Source organism: Salvelinus namaycush, chromosome 25, assembly GCF_016432855.1.
Source record: "Salvelinus namaycush isolate Seneca chromosome 25, SaNama_1.0, whole genome shotgun sequence".
NCBI lineage: Eukaryota > Metazoa > Chordata > Actinopteri > Salmoniformes > Salmonidae > Salvelinus > Salvelinus namaycush.
The window spans coordinates 23,304,732-23,322,914 of record NC_052331.1 but is presented as its reverse complement, the minus strand read 5'-3'; the positions used below and the strand labels follow the sequence as shown (position 1 = coordinate 23,322,914).

At 40.9% G+C, this 18,183-nt stretch overlaps 1 protein-coding gene across 1 annotated transcript in view; it reads left to right on the top strand.

The window, feature by feature from the left end:
- astn1 (astrotactin 1) overlaps positions 1–18,183 on the top strand; it is a 235,296-nt gene that overhangs the window by 81,483 nt on the left and 135,630 nt on the right. Inside the window, exons 10-11 of the mRNA XM_038963261.1 lie at positions 1,381–1,518; positions 10,350–10,500. Coding sequence (XP_038819189.1) covers positions 1,381–1,518; positions 10,350–10,500 — 289 coding nt within the window. The remainder of the gene's footprint in view (positions 1–1,380; positions 1,519–10,349; positions 10,501–18,183) is intronic.

The window sequence follows — 18,183 nt, the reverse complement described above, 5'->3', positions numbered from 1 at the left end:
AGAATGAGCGACCTAGGGATGATGGATCCAAGCGGCTGATCCTCACTGGAGCTAGGGAACTGGCGAGAAAGTGCATCCGGCTTCACATTCTTAGACCCCGGACGGTAAGATAACGTGAATCTGAAGAAGAAGAAAAGAGCCGAGTGAAGAAAAGAGCCCAACGAGCCTATCGGGGACTGAGGCGTTTAGCCTCCTGGATTTAGGCCAGGTTCTTGTGGTCAGTCCAAACCGTAACGAGATGTTCCGATGCCTCCAACCAGTGGCGCCACTCCCCCAAAGCCAGTTTGACCGCAAGAAGCTCCCAATTGCCGACATCATAGTTCCTCTCCACTGGCTGGTCTCAGACGATCCCGCAGCTGAAGTAGCCGGATGTGGAGGTCCTGGGCTGTCGTGGTTACATGCGGTCTGTGGTTGTGAAGCTGGTTGGACATACTGCCAAATTCTCTAAAATGACATTGAAGACGGCTTGTGGTAGAGAAATAAACATTCAATTCTTTGGCAACAGCTCTGGTGGACATTCCTGCAGTCAGCATGCCAATTGCACGCTCTCTCACAACTAGAGACATCTGTGGCATTGTGTTGTGTGACAAAACTGCACATATTAGAGTGATTTTTATTGTCCCCAGCACAAGGTGCAGCTATGTAATGACCATGCTGTTTAATCAGCTTCTTGATATGCCGCCTGTCATGTGGATGGATTATCTTGGCAAAGGAGAAATGCTCACTAACAGGGATGTAAACAAATTTCTGCACAAAATCTGAGAGAAATAATATTTTTGGGTGTATGGATAATTTCTGGGATCTTTTATTTCAGCTCATGAAACATGGGACCAACACTTTACATGTTGCGTTCATATTTTTATTCAGTGTAGTTTGAGAACTATTGGTTGAATGCTATGAACCATTGCCAGAGATGGATTTCTAAAACTATTGAACTGTGAGAAAAAAACATAATGTGCTACTCCTGAGTCCAATCAGCCTTTAGTTTAAGTGAGTGTAAAAGGCCTTTGAAGACAACTGAGGATATGCTTGTGATTATCCAGAGAAAGACAGACAAACAAATCGTCAAAGGCACCAAAGTCTCCAAGGCTATATGGGCAACAGGCCATGGGTTTTATTGTATTTCTCTGTAGGAAATTAAAACAACCACTGATGTTCTCCACACTGATCTTCTGAGTTACCACTCAACAAGGCACCAGAAGACCTGAAATTCAGCTTATTTCAGACAAACAAGCATTAGCAAAGTGGTAGTAAACCCAGCTTTTTTTGAAATACTAAATTAAGTGGACAAAGTAGGCAATGTTCTTTCTACTTTGTTTCCAATGATGTTGTTCCATTAGTACCATAATGTGTCAAAATCTGTGCATTTTTCCTCCTCAGGTTCACATACACATTGGGGGAAGGGATGTGGTTACCATTAAGTAAAAGCTTTGTCATTCCACCTGCTGAGCTGGCAATCAACCCTTCAGCCAAGTGCAAGACTGATATGACTGTCATGGAGGATGCTGTGGATGTGAGGTAAGAGATTCAACTTTTCCATATGTTTCATGAGGTACATTTTACAAGGAGTGATATTAGCTATAAACAAAGTAATATCTTGAGGCTACATAGGCCAACAGTATATTCATTCCATCATAATCACCGTTGAATATCCTCCATATCAAAGCATTTTGTATTCCCTATACATTGTTCTGGAACATTTTACACTCGTTATAGGGTTGATGTCAGACATTGCAAGTGTTTCATTGATCATGATTCAAAGAGTAAAGAAACACTAAAGTTGAGCAAAAAATCAATAAAAGAGCAGCAAAAACAAAACTCATTTGGCAATGTAATACCGTAAAAGTGTAGTTGAATTGAATTGTTAAATGGTTCATAACCTCTCAAAAGGAAATGTACTGCTTGCACATAGATATTTTTTGAAGTGCGGAAAAATGTCAACTTATATTATACACACTTCAACAAATGCAACTTTGAAGCTACATCTATTTAGCCATATCCCTGATTGCATTCGTTACGTGCGGGTAGTTTCATTATAACTATGACATTTAGAGAAACACAAATTATAGTCACTGAGTATGCAAGGCATTTTTATTGCAATTTCACCTGGCTGCTCAAACTGACTGCAGTCTTCACACATCCACCATTTGCTGAATTCAAAGTTATCCTTTGTATCAAAGCTTTTAAATCCTTCCAGTTGATGGTCCTAACTAGGGATGTGAGAAATATAACATTTTGCTCAACATTTAAATGGCCATTTGTTAAAACAATAAAAAAATAAGATAATAGTCCTATTATGTATGACCGCTAGGGCTTGGCAATGAAGTTGCCACAGTCATATACCCTTGAAATTGCCTGTTTGTCTGTAAGGGTGCACTACGGATTTTTAAATGCCGACACGAAACCTTCTCTGGAGACAGTTTCGAAGCACCACTGAACGGGCATTTTACTTGTCTTTAAAGGAATGCCACTTCTAAAGCGGTACTAAGGTCCATCAGGAGTAGACCAGGGCTGGGTTTCCTGATTGTGATTGAACTTAGGCTTACTAGTGTTATAACGATGCATCTTTTCTACAACGGACGAAGATGTAACATGTGTTTCCCAAAACACCATGCAGAGGGAATGTAACATGTGTTTCCCAAAACACCATGCAGAGGGAATGGTCGCCTAGTTCGTCGTTGAGGCATGTGTGGATACTGATAGAATTGAAAGAAAGGCAACTCTGCTCTCGGGTCAGCATTCTCCATTAAAATCTTACCTTAACATTATAATTATTCCACAATTCTGAGGGCGGATCAGCTCCTAGAAAGATATTATCACCTATGGATTAGCCTTCATTTCTCAGAACAAGAATAGACTGAAGAAAGTTTGTTGTTTCTGGCCATTTTGAGCCTGTAATCGAACCCACAAATGCTGATGCTCCAGATACTCAACTAGTCTAAAGATGGCCAGTTTTATTGCTTCTTTAATCAGAACAACAGTTTTCAGCTATGCTAACATAATTGCAAAAGGGTTTTCTAATGATCAATTAGCCTTTTAAAATGATAAACTTGGATTAGCTAACACAACGTGCCATTGGAACACAGGAGTGATGGTTGCTGATAATGGGCCTCTGTACACCTATGTAGATGTTCCATAAAAAATCTGCTGTTTCCAGCTACAATAGTCATTTACAACATTAACAATGTCTACGCTGCATTTCTGATCAATTTGATGTTATTTTAATGGACGACAAATGTGCTTTTCTTTCAAAACAAGGACATTTCTAAGTAACCCCAAACTTTTGAGCGGTAGTGTATCATTCTTAGTACCATGATGTTAGGTTACTGAGTCCAAGTTGAACAATAGTAGCAAGATCATCACTTTCAGCTGATATTGAACGGGGATGATGATGATGATCCATGTTAACTGGATGTCACAAATCGTCATTCAGTTCATTGCAGTCACAACCACTCTGTCCAGCATTGGAGCGTCATTAGAGGCACTGTACCAAATTCAATGGTACATTGGGAGCCAACCTTACAAGAGAGAAAACACAGGGTGGATTATTATGGAGTAGGTGTACAAATCTATTTTATCCTGAATATTTGAATGGGTGATCATGAAAACCGTGCTCTATATTAGTTGGAGGATGGCTTGTTACTGGAAGCTTGAATATTCTTAACAAAAGGGCAGATTTTCCTCATTTGGCTTTTACATTTGGATTCTTCTCTGTGAAGCACTAAAATAGTTTCTCAGCTGAACTCAGAATAGTAATGATATAGCCCACAACGGCTTCACTTTTGAGCAACAGGCCAAAGACAAGTGCCTGGCTACAACAAAAACATATTACTGCTCATGTAATACCACAAACAATGAAAATCATTTTGATAATAGGTTTCATTAAAGGGATGCTTCAGCATTTTGGCAATGAGGCCCTTTATCAGTCAGATGAACTTGTGGATACCATTTTTATGTCTTTCTGTCCATTATGAAGGAAGTTAGAGGTAGTTGTGGCTGTAAGTATATGGGTATCGAGCCTTGGCTCGTGAACATACCTCAAACTTTCATTCATACTGGACAGAGACAAAAAAAATGCTATCCACCAGTTCATATGATTCTGGGGAAGTAGATAAAGGGCCTCATTGCCAAAATCCTGAAGTATCCCTTTAAGTCTTGCTTTCTCAGTAATAGACTACCACAGTTCTCTTTGTCCTAGTGCATATCTCTATTTTTACTGCAATAATGTAAACTATTCTCCCATATTATACAGTATCCCATTACACCCTACTTGTTTCCTGGGTTTTTATATTCTATTTATCATTTGGCAGCTTTCTTGAAAACTGAGTAAATAACTACATGTCTTGTGATTGATGACGTGATGAACGCTCACGTTGCGTCCCCCCAGGGCAGTAGCATACGCCACAGCTACCTACCACCTCTAGATGCTGTTAATTTACTCGGCTTTGGAGCTGCGTGCTCCCTCTGAGGCCTTGTTTGAAAATCATTTGTCACCACGTCTTACTCTCTGACAGCAACACAAGGAAGAAAAGGCTCTGATCTAAAAGTGGCTGTGCCTTAATTCATTGATTTCATAAAAATGACAAAAGAGTTGACAAAAGATCTTTAAACTGAACTGCAGCCATTTTTATATCAATCTCAAATAATTTCTGGGTCACAATGGAGTACCTTACTGTAACAGTTTTCCATTAAAATGGTCAAAAAGATACAAAATGAGCTTTTTTGCAAAAAATATATTTGGGAGTGGTGGTCTGAGTGGTCTGACTGGGGAGGGGAAACAGAAAACTAGCTGTTATTTGGCAGATAGGTTGGGAACTCTCTTTGTTATTGGTCTATTACCTAATTTACAATCTAGTGATGTTACCACGGAAGCCGAAACACAACCCATGCAAAACCTGCTGTTTGGAAGGTCCTGGGTACATTTTATTTTCAACCAGCAACTATCAGGAAATAACACTGATCACATTTTTTCACAGTGTTAGTTTTATCAGCTGTTGTACAATATATATATATTTTAAACCTTAATTTAAGGTCAGTTAAGAACAAATTCTTATTTACAATGACAGCCTAGGAACAGTGGGTTAACTGCCTTGTTCAGGGGCAGAACAACAGATTTTTACCTTGTCAGCCTGGGGATTCGATCTAGCAACCTTCGGTTACTGGCCCAACGCTCTAACCACTAGGCTACCTGCCGCCCCATAATGATACAATATGATACAAAACACAGGAACATTTTTATTTTGACTGCATTGGGCACCTTTTTTCATTAAAGTTGTGTTTCAAAGAGTCAGCGTTCAACTTTCTCTCCCCATTTAATGAACCATTTAGAGGGTTAGATTTAGTTACTTGCTTCTACTCCTTGTTATCCTATATAGCAACAGAAATTAGATGGAGGAAAGTTTTGTAAGTTAAGCCATGTAGAGCGCAGAGTATTCATAGATACATGTAGAGTGATCTGTAGACTTGGAATCAGAATCCTCACAACATACAGTATTTCCTTCCATTTTAACTGTGACTCACCTATAAAGAGTAAAGTATAATGCAAGGCAAATTACAGGGTAAAGAGAAGCAATTAGCCAGCCTGTATTTTTCAATGGCTAATAGCCTGAATGGATGTCTCTTCTTTGTGTCTTTTCTGAATTATGAGCAGAGAGGACTTTCCTATTGCTTAAATGTTCTTTTTAATCATATATATAATTGAACGTTAGGGTAAATGGGCTCATCTTTCTACATAGAAAGCTTTAAGGTTAAAATCTACAGTGATAGTGTCTATTGAATAGTTAACCAAATAGCTAGCCGGACTATCTACATTGACCCTTTTTGCACTAACTTTTTTGACTCATCACATACGCTGCTGCTAATATTTATTATCTGTCACTTTATTCCTGGTTATATCATATGTATGTACATATCTACCTCAATTACCTTGTACCCCTGCACATCGAATCAGTACTGGTGACCCGTGTATATAGCCAAGTTACTCATTGTGTATTTATTATTACTTTTATTATTAAGTGTTTTACTTTACTGTTATGTTTCTATATTATTTCTCTCAGCATTGTTGGGAAGGGCTTGTAAGTAAGCATTTCACTGTTAGTCTACACCTTTTGTTTACGAAGCATGTGACGAATAACATTTCTCTCATGTAAATACAAAGGTTATTTTGTGTACTTAATACAAAAAAATGAATACATCATAAAGGTAGCCTAAATTCAGTATAAGAATTAAACCCTCCATTTTTTTTTTTAAATACATCATTATCTGTGTGACCTGTTGGGTTAGTTCTCCATAAATGTATAAAGACAATGCCCACAGTCAATTATAAAAGAAAATTGGCTAGTTTGATAAAATCTTGAAATATCAAATATGTTTCTTTCAGGAAATCTCCGTGGGAAGCATTCTGGGAGTGGGTGAGGGAGGAAAGAAATACTATCTACAAAACAAGAGAGGCTATTCTTTCTTTCCCCTAGGCAAGGTTCATGGCAGTGTTATTATAAAAGTACTCAGTTTATCATGTAAACTCAGCAAAAAAAGAAACGTCCCTTTTTCAGGACCCTGTCTTTCAAAGATAATTCTTAAAAATCCAAATAACTTCACAGATCTTCATTGTAAAGGGTTTAAACCACTGTTTCCCATGCTTGTTCAGTGAACCATAAACAATTAATGTACATGCACCTGTAACGGATGTGAAATGGCTAGCTAGTTAGCGGTGGTGCGGGCTAATGGCCTTTCAATCGGTGACGTCACTTGCTCTGAGACCTTGAAGTAGTGGTTCCCCTTGCTCTGGAAGAGCTGCGGCTTTTGTGGAGCGATGGGTAACGATGCTTTGTGGGTGACTGTTGTTGGTGTGTGCAGAAGGTCCCTGGTTCGCGCCCGGCTCGGGGCGAGGGGACAGACTACAGTTAAACTGTTACATTGATGCTGTTGACCCGGATCACTGGTTGCTGCGGAAAAGGAGGAGGTCGAAAGGGGGGTGAGTGTAACGGATGTGAAATGGCTAGCTAGTTAGCGGTGGTGCGCGCTAATGACCTTTCAATCGGTGACGTCACTTGCTCTGGGACCTTGAAGTAGTGGTTCCCCTTGCTCTGCAAGAGCCGCGGCTTTTGTGGAGCGATGGGTAACGATGCTTCGTGGGTGACTGTTGTTGATGTGTGCAGAGGGTCCCTGGTTCGCGCCCGGGTATGGGGGACGGACGTAAAGTTAAACTGTTACACACCTGTGGAATGGTTGTTAAGACACTAACAGCTTACAGATGGTAGGCAATTAAGGTGACAGTTATGAAAACTTAGGACACTAAGGAGGTCTTTCTACTGACTCTGAAAAACACCAAAAGAAAGGCCCAGGGTCCCTGCTCATCTGAGTGAATGTGCCTTAGGCATGCTGCAAGGAGGCATGAGGACTGCATATGTGGCCAGGGCAATAAATTGCAATGTCTGTACTGTAAGACACATAAGACAGCGCTACAGGGAGACAGGACGGACAGCCGATCGTCCTTGCAGTGGCAGACCACGTGTAACAACACCTGCACAGGATCGGTACATCCGAACATCACAACTGCAGGACAGGTACAGGATGGCAACAACAACTGCCCGAGTTACACCAGGAATGCACAATCCCTCCATCACTGCTAAGACTGTCCGCAATAGGCTGAGAGAGGCTGGACTGAGGGCTTGTAGGCCTGTTGTAAGGCAGGTCCTCACCAGACATCACCGGCAACGACGTCGCCTACGGGCACAAACCCACCGTCGCTGGACCAGACAGGACTGGCAAAAAGTGCTCTTCACTGAGGAGTCACAGTTTTGTCTCACCAGGGGTGATGGTCAGATTTGCGTTTATCGTCGAAGGAATGAGCGTTACACCGAGGCCTGTACTCTGGAGCGGGATCAATTTGGAGGTGGAGGGTCCGTCATGGTCTGGTGTCACAGCATCATCGGACTGAGCTTGTTGTCATTGCAGGCAATCTCAACACTGTGCGTTACAGGGAAGACATCCTCCTCCCTCATGTGGTACCCTTCCTGCAGGCTCATCCTGACATGACCCTCCAGCATGACAATGCCACCAGCCATACTGCTCGCTCTGTGCGTGATTTCCTGCAAGACAGGAATGTCAGTAGTCTGCCATGGACAGCGAAGAGCCCGGATCTCAATCCCATTGAGCATGTCTGGGACCTGTTGGATCGGAGGGTGAGGGCTAGGGCCATTCCCCCCAGAAATATCCGTGAACTTGCAGGTGCCTTGGTGGAAGAGTGGGGTAACATCTCCCAGCAAGAACTGGCAAATCTGTTGCAGTCCATGAGGAGGAGATGCAGTACTTAATGCAGCTGGTGGCCACACCAGATACTGACTGTTACTTTTGATTTTGACCCCCCCCCCCATTTGTTCAGGGACACATTATTCAATTTCTGTAAGTCACATGTCAGTGGAACTTGTTCAGTTCATGTCTCAGTTGTTGAATCTTGTTATGATCATACAAATATTTACACATGTTAAGTTTGCTGGAAATAAACGCAGTTGACAGTGAGAGGACATTTCTTTTTTTACTGAGTTTATATTGCACTTCAATAGCATGGTGATTTAGCATCCTGAAAATAAGAATGTACTCCCAAGCTTTGTTTTTCATCCACCCTTTCTATTCATATTTCAATGGGATGATCTGAAATATTTTACCTTGCAAGTCTTTGAAATATTTCACATAAGGCAAATTACAGGGTAAAGAGAAGTAATTAGCCAGCCTGTATTTTTCAACAGCTAATAGCCTGAATGTCTCTTCTTTGTGTCTTTTCTGAATTATGAGCAGAGTGGACTTTCATATTGCTTAAATGTTCTTGTTAATCATATAGATATCAAAATCAAATCAAATCTTATTAGTCACATGCGCCGAATACAGTGAAATGATGCTTACTTATAAGCCCCCTAACCAACGTTGCAGTTAAAAAAATATGAATATGAATAAGAATAAGAAATAAAATGAACAAGTAATTAAAGAGCAGCAGTAAAATAACATTAGCGAGACTGTATACAGGGGGTACCAGTACACAGTCAATGTGCGGGGGCACCGGTTAGTCCAGGTAATTGAGGTAATGTGTACATGTAGATATAGTCATTAAAGTGACTATTCATAGATAATAACAGAGAGTAGCAAATGTGTAAAAGAGGGGGGCAATGCAAATAGTCTGGGTAGCCATTTGATTAGATGTTCAGGAGTCTTATGGCTTGGGGGTAGAAGCTGTTTAGAAGCCTCTTGGACCTAGACTTGGTGCTCCGGTACCGCTTGCCCGTGCGGTATCAGAGACAACAGTCTATGACTAGGGTGGCTGGAGGTTAGGGTAAATGGTCTCCTCTTTCTATATAAAGTTTTAAGATTCAAATGTACATTGATTGTGTCTATTGAAGACCACTAATGTATGGTCTGGATTCAATCAAACATGCAGAGTTGGATTTGTGCAACCGTGGGAGAGATCACATACGCACCTGTAACCCTCCTCATGAATCAGTGTTAAACAACATGACGACAAGGATGGATGATTTCACTCATGTAAATACAAAGGTTATTTTCTGTACTTAATCCCAAAAATTTGTATGCGTCATCATTTTTTTAAATGCATCATTATCTGTGTGACCTGTTGGGTTAGTTCTCCATAAATGTATAAAGACAATGCCCACAGTCAATTATAAAAGAAAATTGGCTAGTTTGATAAAATCTTGAAATATCGAATATGTTTATTTCAGGCAATCTCTGGGGAAGCATTCTGGGAGTGGGTGAGGGAGCAAATGAATACTATCTACAAAACAAGAGAGGCTATTCTTTCTTTCCCCTAGGCAAGGTTCATGGCAGTGTTCTTATAAAAGTACTCAGTTTATCATATATATTCCACTTCAATGGCATGGTGATTTAGCATCCTGAAAATAAGAATGTACGCCCAAGCTTTGTTCTTCATCCACCCTTTCTATTCATATTTCAATGTGATAATCTGGAATATTTTACCTTGCAAGTCTTTGAAATTTTTCACATAATAGAGACAAAACAGATGGCTTGGAGCAAGGTTATAGCAATAAAGCACTGTAAACCGTACCGTAAACCCAATGCTTTTCATCAAACACATCTTAGGCCCTTTGCAAAGCAGGGTTGCTTTGAAATTCAACTTTTGGCTGCTCTGACTGAAGCACATCATAAAGTTTCAAAATGAAAGATGCATTTGGTGCATTGTTTTGTGATGAGGACTACAACCAACCCATTTTCAATCAACAGACAATAACCAAAGAGGGACATTTGATTGCTAGCGACTGATGATTTTGTTTTTTGCTGAGGGGGAAGATTATAATGTTTTTGTTTGTGTTTTATTTTGCCAGAGAAGAGCTGATGATCTCCTCATCGTTTGACAGTCTGGAGGTTTTACTGGACTCATTTGGCCCAGTGCGCGACTGCTCAAAGGACAATGGTGGTTGTAGCCGAAACTTCCGCTGCGTCTCTGACCGAAAGCTTGATTCCAGTGGATGTGTGGTGAGTGAATCACTGTACCGCCTGGAGATGGCCCCCTTTACAGTACTACCTCACTTTGTTTGCTTAGCGGCCATGAAATGAACCAGGCATGTTCTATTTCATTCACCATCTGTCCATGGTTTCTATCCTACTAAAAAGTTGTACTCCTAGTGTTTGTTGGTGTTTCGCGACAGATTTTTGGTGAAAGATGTGAAAAACTCAGGCTGTCAACCATCTTTAAGACTATTTATTTGCTCAAGACATGAGTTTCAGGTGATCCAGCATTTCTAATCAGATGAGAGATGATCCAGTATTTCTGATCAGATTATCTTTCTGTAACAGGTTTGAAGATAAACTTTTTGGAACTATCAAATCTTCCTCAAATGATAATAATTTATTGATTTACATTTCCTAAATATTATGCCCTCCCACCCTCAATGCATGATATTAGAATGAGATACAGAATATCTATTCGGTGCATGAGTTGGACAGATCTAAGGCACATTTTCTATGCATTTCAGTTTCAAATGTCTGCACTGGATTGATAAAACATCACATTTGCATTACTGCAGTGAACTTCTCAAAACATGACTGTCATGGCAAAAAAACATTAGTAATCAAAAGACTGTATCAAAACGTTGGTTTAACATGGCTATCAAGACCATTCTCTGACTCAGCAATGGGCTGTATGTAATGTCTAAACTGGTTTTGACCAAGATGTTTGTGTAGGAACTGTATTTCACACTTGAATGTTAATTATATATGAGCAGACACTATTTTAATCGACAACAAATGTTCATTATTGTATCTGTCATAGTTAACAATTGCAATTTGAGTACAGAGGTCATACTTGGACATCACTGTAAGTGTTCTTTCACAGCTTTGGGGTCCCTAGCATCATCTGAAAATACATCCGTTTTCTGCACCAATGCAATTAAGATTCCTGTTTGTTAGAAGGCCTGACTTGGTTTGGTGTTCATTCAGATACAAGTGCGCAGAAATCACCTCATTTGTTTCTTTGAGGCTTGTAAATGTCACAATCTTGCTGCTCAAGTAAATGTAATTTCAATGCCGAGCGATTAGATTTAGCAAACAATGTATTGCCATCGTTGAGAACATTTTCCTTCTGCTCTAATTGTGCTGGTGGACAGACCTACCTACATGCAGCTGTCACAGAGTTCACAACCAACAGCATGCAGACTCCCTGGTATTGCACTTCTTGTAATAGATGTGACCTATAGTATCAATGGTTTCCAGTATCTAAAAGTCATGACTAAATGTCTTGATTTATTACAAAATATATTGCAGGGTTTGACATTTAAACACAGGAAAGAGCATTGCAATATATGAGGGCACTAAATATATCTATGTCATGTTGTGGAAATTATTCTTATATGATATTAAATTAGGATAATAATAAATAATAATTTGTAAAGTGTATTTCTCACACCCAAGGCGAACATTATTTTATTTTTTTAATAAAAAGAATGCAAAACACAGGACCTAGAACACAGACAACAAACAAAGCTACGTATATACTGTACAGTTGTCGTCAGATCCGGAGGACATGAGAACAGAATTAAGAGGTCCTGTTAATTAATTAGTCAATGATAGCAGCTCTTCCACTGAGCTCTGAAGTCGACAACAGTCTCAGAAGGTATTTGTTAACATGCTCAAGCTTCATGAAATACTTAGACATGTGCCCCTAGTTTATGCAACTGCAAAATACATTCAATCATCAAATTAGAATCATATTTTCATTTTCTATTTTCTATTTGTTTTCTCCCTTATTTCTGTCATGAACAAAAGCCCTGATACTTTCAGCAACTGATTATACTGAAAGAATATTAATAGATATGCATCATGTTGATCTTAATTTCTAAACATTTCCTTGCATACCTCATGCTTTTATGGAGATAACTGTTTCTATTATTGTGATATGGATTCTTTTCTGCATCACCCAGACCTACCTGAAGCTCTGGATTTTTGATTCATGGTAATGAAGGTTTAATATGGACATCCCATTTATAAACATACATTTGCAAGCTTAGATCCGCAATAAGGAATCAATCTTTGCCTTTGACAGATTTTTTTCCTACCAGTTCCTACTAAGTGTCCACTCTTGTTACTGCAAGATATCCAGGATGGTGCCATCTGTTGCATATATTACTTGGCGTTTTGTAATTACCTTGTGACTAGGTATATGAATGATGCTTTCATCCGTCAAATCATAGTGGTAACTGGCTGGGACCCAGAGGCCGAATCCACAAATCAATTAACACCTTGTCTGAGTCCATGCTGCCAGTCTCGTCTCGTCATGTTTAATATCTCTCCTAGCATGAGCCGACGCCGCCTGACCCACTTTGTCTTGGCTGATGTATGGCACTCCTGAGGAGAGACAGTGCAGTCGTTTGGAAGTAATGTCTAATAATCACCTAATTATTATGCGATTCATTAGCTCTCGTCTACTCCTGCTAGAACAGGGGAAATGTGAGGCTGTCTGTCCAGCCTATCTGCCACCAGAACAAATTGGGCCCTGTCCAAACAAAGCGTCGGCCTGCAGTGTTGGATGTGTACCTACCAACAGAGGAGACCTTAGTATTTACATGATGCAGACATTAGGACTGTTATCACACACTTACGGACACCCTGCAGTGAGAATGACCAGGGTGGAAATATTCCCCAATGTCTTAATTGGCCTTTGTAATTGGTATATAGACATTTATTCCTTCATTTGATGTTCCATTGGTGAAGACATTTCATCACGTATTTACAGTACTGCTGGCCTGTACTAATCAAATCAAATCAAATTGATTTATATAGCCCTTCTTACATCAGCTGATATCTCAAAGTGCTGTACAGAAACCCAGCCTAAAACCTCAAACAGCAAGCAATGCAGGTGTAGAAGCACGGTGGCTAGGAAAAACTCCCTAGAAAGGCCAAAACCTAGGAAGAAACCTAGAGAGGAACCAGGTTATGAGGGGTGGCCAGTCCTCTTCTGGCTGTGCCGGGTGGAGATTATAACAGAACATGGCCAAGATGTTCAAATGTTCATAAATGACCAGCATGGTCAAATAATAATAATCACAGTAGTTGTCGAGGGTGCAGCAAGTCAGCACCTCAGGAGTAAATGTCAGTTGGTTTTTCATAGCCGGTCATTAAGAGTATCTCTACCGCTCCTGCTGTCTCTAGAGAGTTGAAAACAGCAGGTCTGGGACAGGTAGCACGTCCGGTGAACAGGTCAGGGTTCCATAGCCGCAGGCAGAACAGTTGAAACTGGAGCAGCAGCACGGCCAGGTGGACTGGGGACAGCAAGGAGTCATCATGCCAGGTAGTCCTGAGGCATGGTCCTAGGGCTCAGGTCCTCCGAGAGAGAGAAAGAAAGAGAGAAAGAGAGAATTAGAGAGAGCATACTTAAATTCACACAGGACACCGGATAAGACAGGAGAAGTACTCCAGATATAACAAACTGACCCTAGCCCCCCGGCACATAAACTACTGCAGCATAAATACTGGAGGCTGAGACAGGAGGGGTCAGGAGACACTGTGGCCCCATCCGATGATACCCCCGGACAGGGCCAAACAGGAAGGATATAACCCCACCCCCTTTGCCAAAGCACAGCCCCCACACCACTAGAGGGATATCTTCAACCACCAACTTACCATCCTGAGACAATCCCGAGTATAGCCCACAAAGATCTCCGCCACGGCACAACCCAGACAGGAAGATTACGTCAGTGACTCAACCCACTCAAGTGACGCACCCCTCCTAGGGACGGCATGAAAGAGCACCAGTAAGCCAGTGACTCTGCCCCTGTAATAGGTTTAGAGGCAGAGAATCCCAGTGGAGAGAGGGGAACCGGCCAGGCAGAGACAGCAAGGGCGGTTCGTTGCTCTAGAGCCTTTCCGTTCACCTTCACACTCCTGGGCCAGACTACACTCAATCATATGACCCACTGAAGAGATGAGTCTTCAGTAAAGACTTAAAGGTTGAGACCGAGTCTGCGTCTCTCACATGGGTAAGCAGACCATTCCATAAAAATGGAGCTCTATAGGAGAAACCCCTGCCTCCAGCTGTTTGCTTAGAAATTCTAGGGACAATTAGGAGGCCTGCGTCTTGTGACCGTAGCATACGTGTAGGTATGTACGGCAGGACCAAATCGGAAAGATAGGTAGGAGCAAGCCCATGTAATGCTTTGTAGGTTAGCAGTAAAACCTTGAAATCAGCCCTTGCCTTAACAGGAAGCCAGTGTAGGGAGGCTAGCACTGGAGTAATATCATACATTTTTTGGGTTCTAGTCAGGATTCTAGCAGCCGTATTTAGCACTAACTGAAGTTTATTTAGTGCTTTATCCGGGTAGGCGGAAAGTAGAGCATTGCAGTAGTCTAACCTAGAAGTAACAAAAGCATGGATACATTTTTCTGCATCATTTTGGGACAGAAAGTTTCTGATTTTTGCAATGTTATGTAGATGAAAAAAGCTGTCCTTGAAACAGTCTTGATATGTTCGTCAAAAGAGAGATCAGGGTCCAGAGTAACGCCGAGGTCCTTCACAGTTTTATTTGAGACGATTTTACAACCATCAAGATTAATTGTCAGATTCAACAGAAGATCTCTTTGTTTCTTGGGACCTAGAACAAGCAGCTCTGTTTTGTCCGAGTTTAAAAGTAGAACGTTTGCAGCCATCCACTTCCATATGTTTGAAACACGGGCTTCTAGCGAGGGCAATTTTGGGTCTTCACCATGTTTCATTGAAATGTACAGCCGTGTGTCATCCGCACAGCAGTGAAAGTTAACATTATGTTTTCGAAAGACATCCCCAAGAGGTAAAATATATAGTGAAAACAATAGTGGTCCCAAAACGGAACCTTGAGGAACACCGAAATATACAGAGGACAAACCATTCACAGAGACAAACTGATATCTTTCCGACAGATAAGATCTAAACCAGGCCAGAACTTGTCCGTGTAGACCAATTTGGGTTTCCAATCTCTCCAAAAGAATGTGGTGATCGATGGTATCAAAGGCAGCACTAAGGTCTAGGATCACGAGGACAGATGCAGAATCTGACGCCATTAAAAGGTAATTTACCACCTTCACAAGTGCAGTCTCAGTGCTATGATGGGGTCTAAAACCAGACGGAAGCATTTCGTATACATTGGTTGTCTTCAGGAAGGCAGTGAGTTGCTGCGCAACAGCTTTTTCATTTTTTTTCGAGAGGAAATGAAGATTCGATATAGGCCGATAGTTTTTTATATTTTCTGGGTCAAGGTTTGGCTTTTTCAAGAGAGGCTAGATTACTGCCACTTTTAGTGAGTTTGGTACACATCCGGTGGATAGAGAGGTGGATATTATGTTCAACGTAGGAGGGCCGAGCACAGGAAGCAGCTCTTTCAGTAGTTTAGTTGGAATAGGGTCCAGTATGCAGCTTGAAGGTTTAGAGGCCATTGAACTTGTCAAATTTACATTTAAAAAATGAGGTGTGCTGTTTGGGTGTCACATATACCTTCCCCCAGAGAACTCCTCCTTCAAAAATATATACAGTATAGATATACCTCAAAAACATATAGATATACCTTACAATTAATAGAATGCTCAATTGTGCCAGTCTAAGCTGTCCACGGTCAAACATAATCTTATTTAACTTCAGAACAAGCACCTGAACATGTTTCCCATGCTGGCCTATACACTTTGTTACTGACGTAGTCCACATTCAGCTGCAACCAGCTCTGACTTGGATCCCATTTTGGACACTAAGCAGTTCTGAGCTGAGTCGATATTTGGCCAAGGTATTCTATGAGCATACTCCTATAGAGTAGCAGGTGCTCAGCAGCCTGCCAGTACTGATGTTTTCCTCTAAGGATCGATAGGGGGTTTTAAGGTAGTACATCCTCTTTTGGAAAAATCTGCTGCAGTCTTTCCGTGGACAGATGCAGAGCATGTTAATGCACCTCTGTAATCACTAAAGCTACCTCTGAAATATGACTGGCTAGCACCAGGGGAGGTGTTGGTGAAGTTTTTTTTACACTAATCCCCCCCCAACAACTGGTGATTTATGAAGATAAGATATATATGGTTTGGGAGTGGCGTTATAGAATGTCAATACAATCACTGTACAATTTTAAGTTTACATATATATTCCCAAGGGGTTATTATATTACTGTACTCTGGATAATTTTACAACTCTTAAGACTACCTGATATACGTTGATAACCTCAACCATGACATTTGGAACAGATTATATCTTCCCTTTCCTCCTGAAACTCTGCTTGCTGGATAAGTAGACCTATTCAATCTCTATTGTTCACTTTCTCCAATCTGCCTATTTGGCGTATTGGAAAATTGCAAAGTTTATCCAACTCTCTAGAAAGGATTTGTTGCTATGTGGCAACAACACATGGCTGATTCCCATAAACTGGAAGGAGCAGGAGGAATTTATCTCCATTAGGAAATGGGATTAAAAGGTACAGTGGTTCAAGGGTTTTTCCAGTTCAGCCTAAATACAAAAGCTTCACAAGCCGGTACACTATTATCATTTATTGTCTTATTTCCTTAAACTGCCAGTGAAGGATGTTGTTTATTTTGTGGTGCTACATTTGTTATTCTACCTAGCAACTAAAAAAAAATGTGTCAACATATTTCGTTACTATGAAAGGAGATATACTGTATGTTGACATTATCTATTGTTTCTCTCATGCAGGGATCTTTAGAGGACCTTTGCCATTTTCACTTTATCTGAATCATTTCAAAGCATATGATTTAATCTACCTTTGACCTATGGATTGTGAATTCCTAAATGGTTGAGTTTTAAATTCACAATAGAACTCTTTGCAAAAATGCTGTATGGTGTAACGTCTGCTTCCAACTCACACTCTCAAACACGAAGATCCCCTGAACGCAGCTCACTTTCCAGCCCACCTTCCAGCTCACACTCTCAAACACATAGATCCCCTGAACGCAGCTCACTCTCCAGATCCCAATCACCTGAATTCTGATCACCTGTTCACACACCTGTATGTCATTATCACACACTATTTAGTTCAGTTCTTTGCACCCCATTATTGTGAGGTATTGTTTGTTTTGTGACACACTTCTATTCGGAGGGCTGGATTTCCCAATGTAATTTAATCCTCTCGTGTATGATAGTTTTTGTCTGCCTCACTAATGATGCCTTTTGCCTATTCCCTGCCTGTACTTTAGCCTATCGGATTTCATGTTATCAACCTATTGCATGATCTCCCGGATGACGTTACTAGCCTTTTCCCTGCCTGTACTGTTGACTTTTTGGACCCCCTGTGTATAACCTTCTGCCTGCCCCTGGACCCAGCTACCTGCCTCCTCCTGTGGTCCTTTACAAATAAACACCTGCTGCGCCCTGTGCTTGAAACCAGCTCTCTGTCTAATATTGTGTTCATTACATATGGAAATATAACTGTATGGAAAATCCTCAAACAGTATAATGCAAGCCTGAAAGCAAGCACATCTTTAATGACTATCATTCTCTTGGCAGTGGGGAAATTCTCCTGAGTTCTCCTATTTCTGCATGTCAGTCAGAATCACCTTTACTCACCAAGTACATTTACACACACAGAATTTGGCTTCCAGCAGTCAATAAGGAGAGACATGTGGGGTTCACAAGCAAGGGCCATCAAGGACCATTAATACATGAATTCCACTGACCTCCCTTTGCCACACTTACCCATT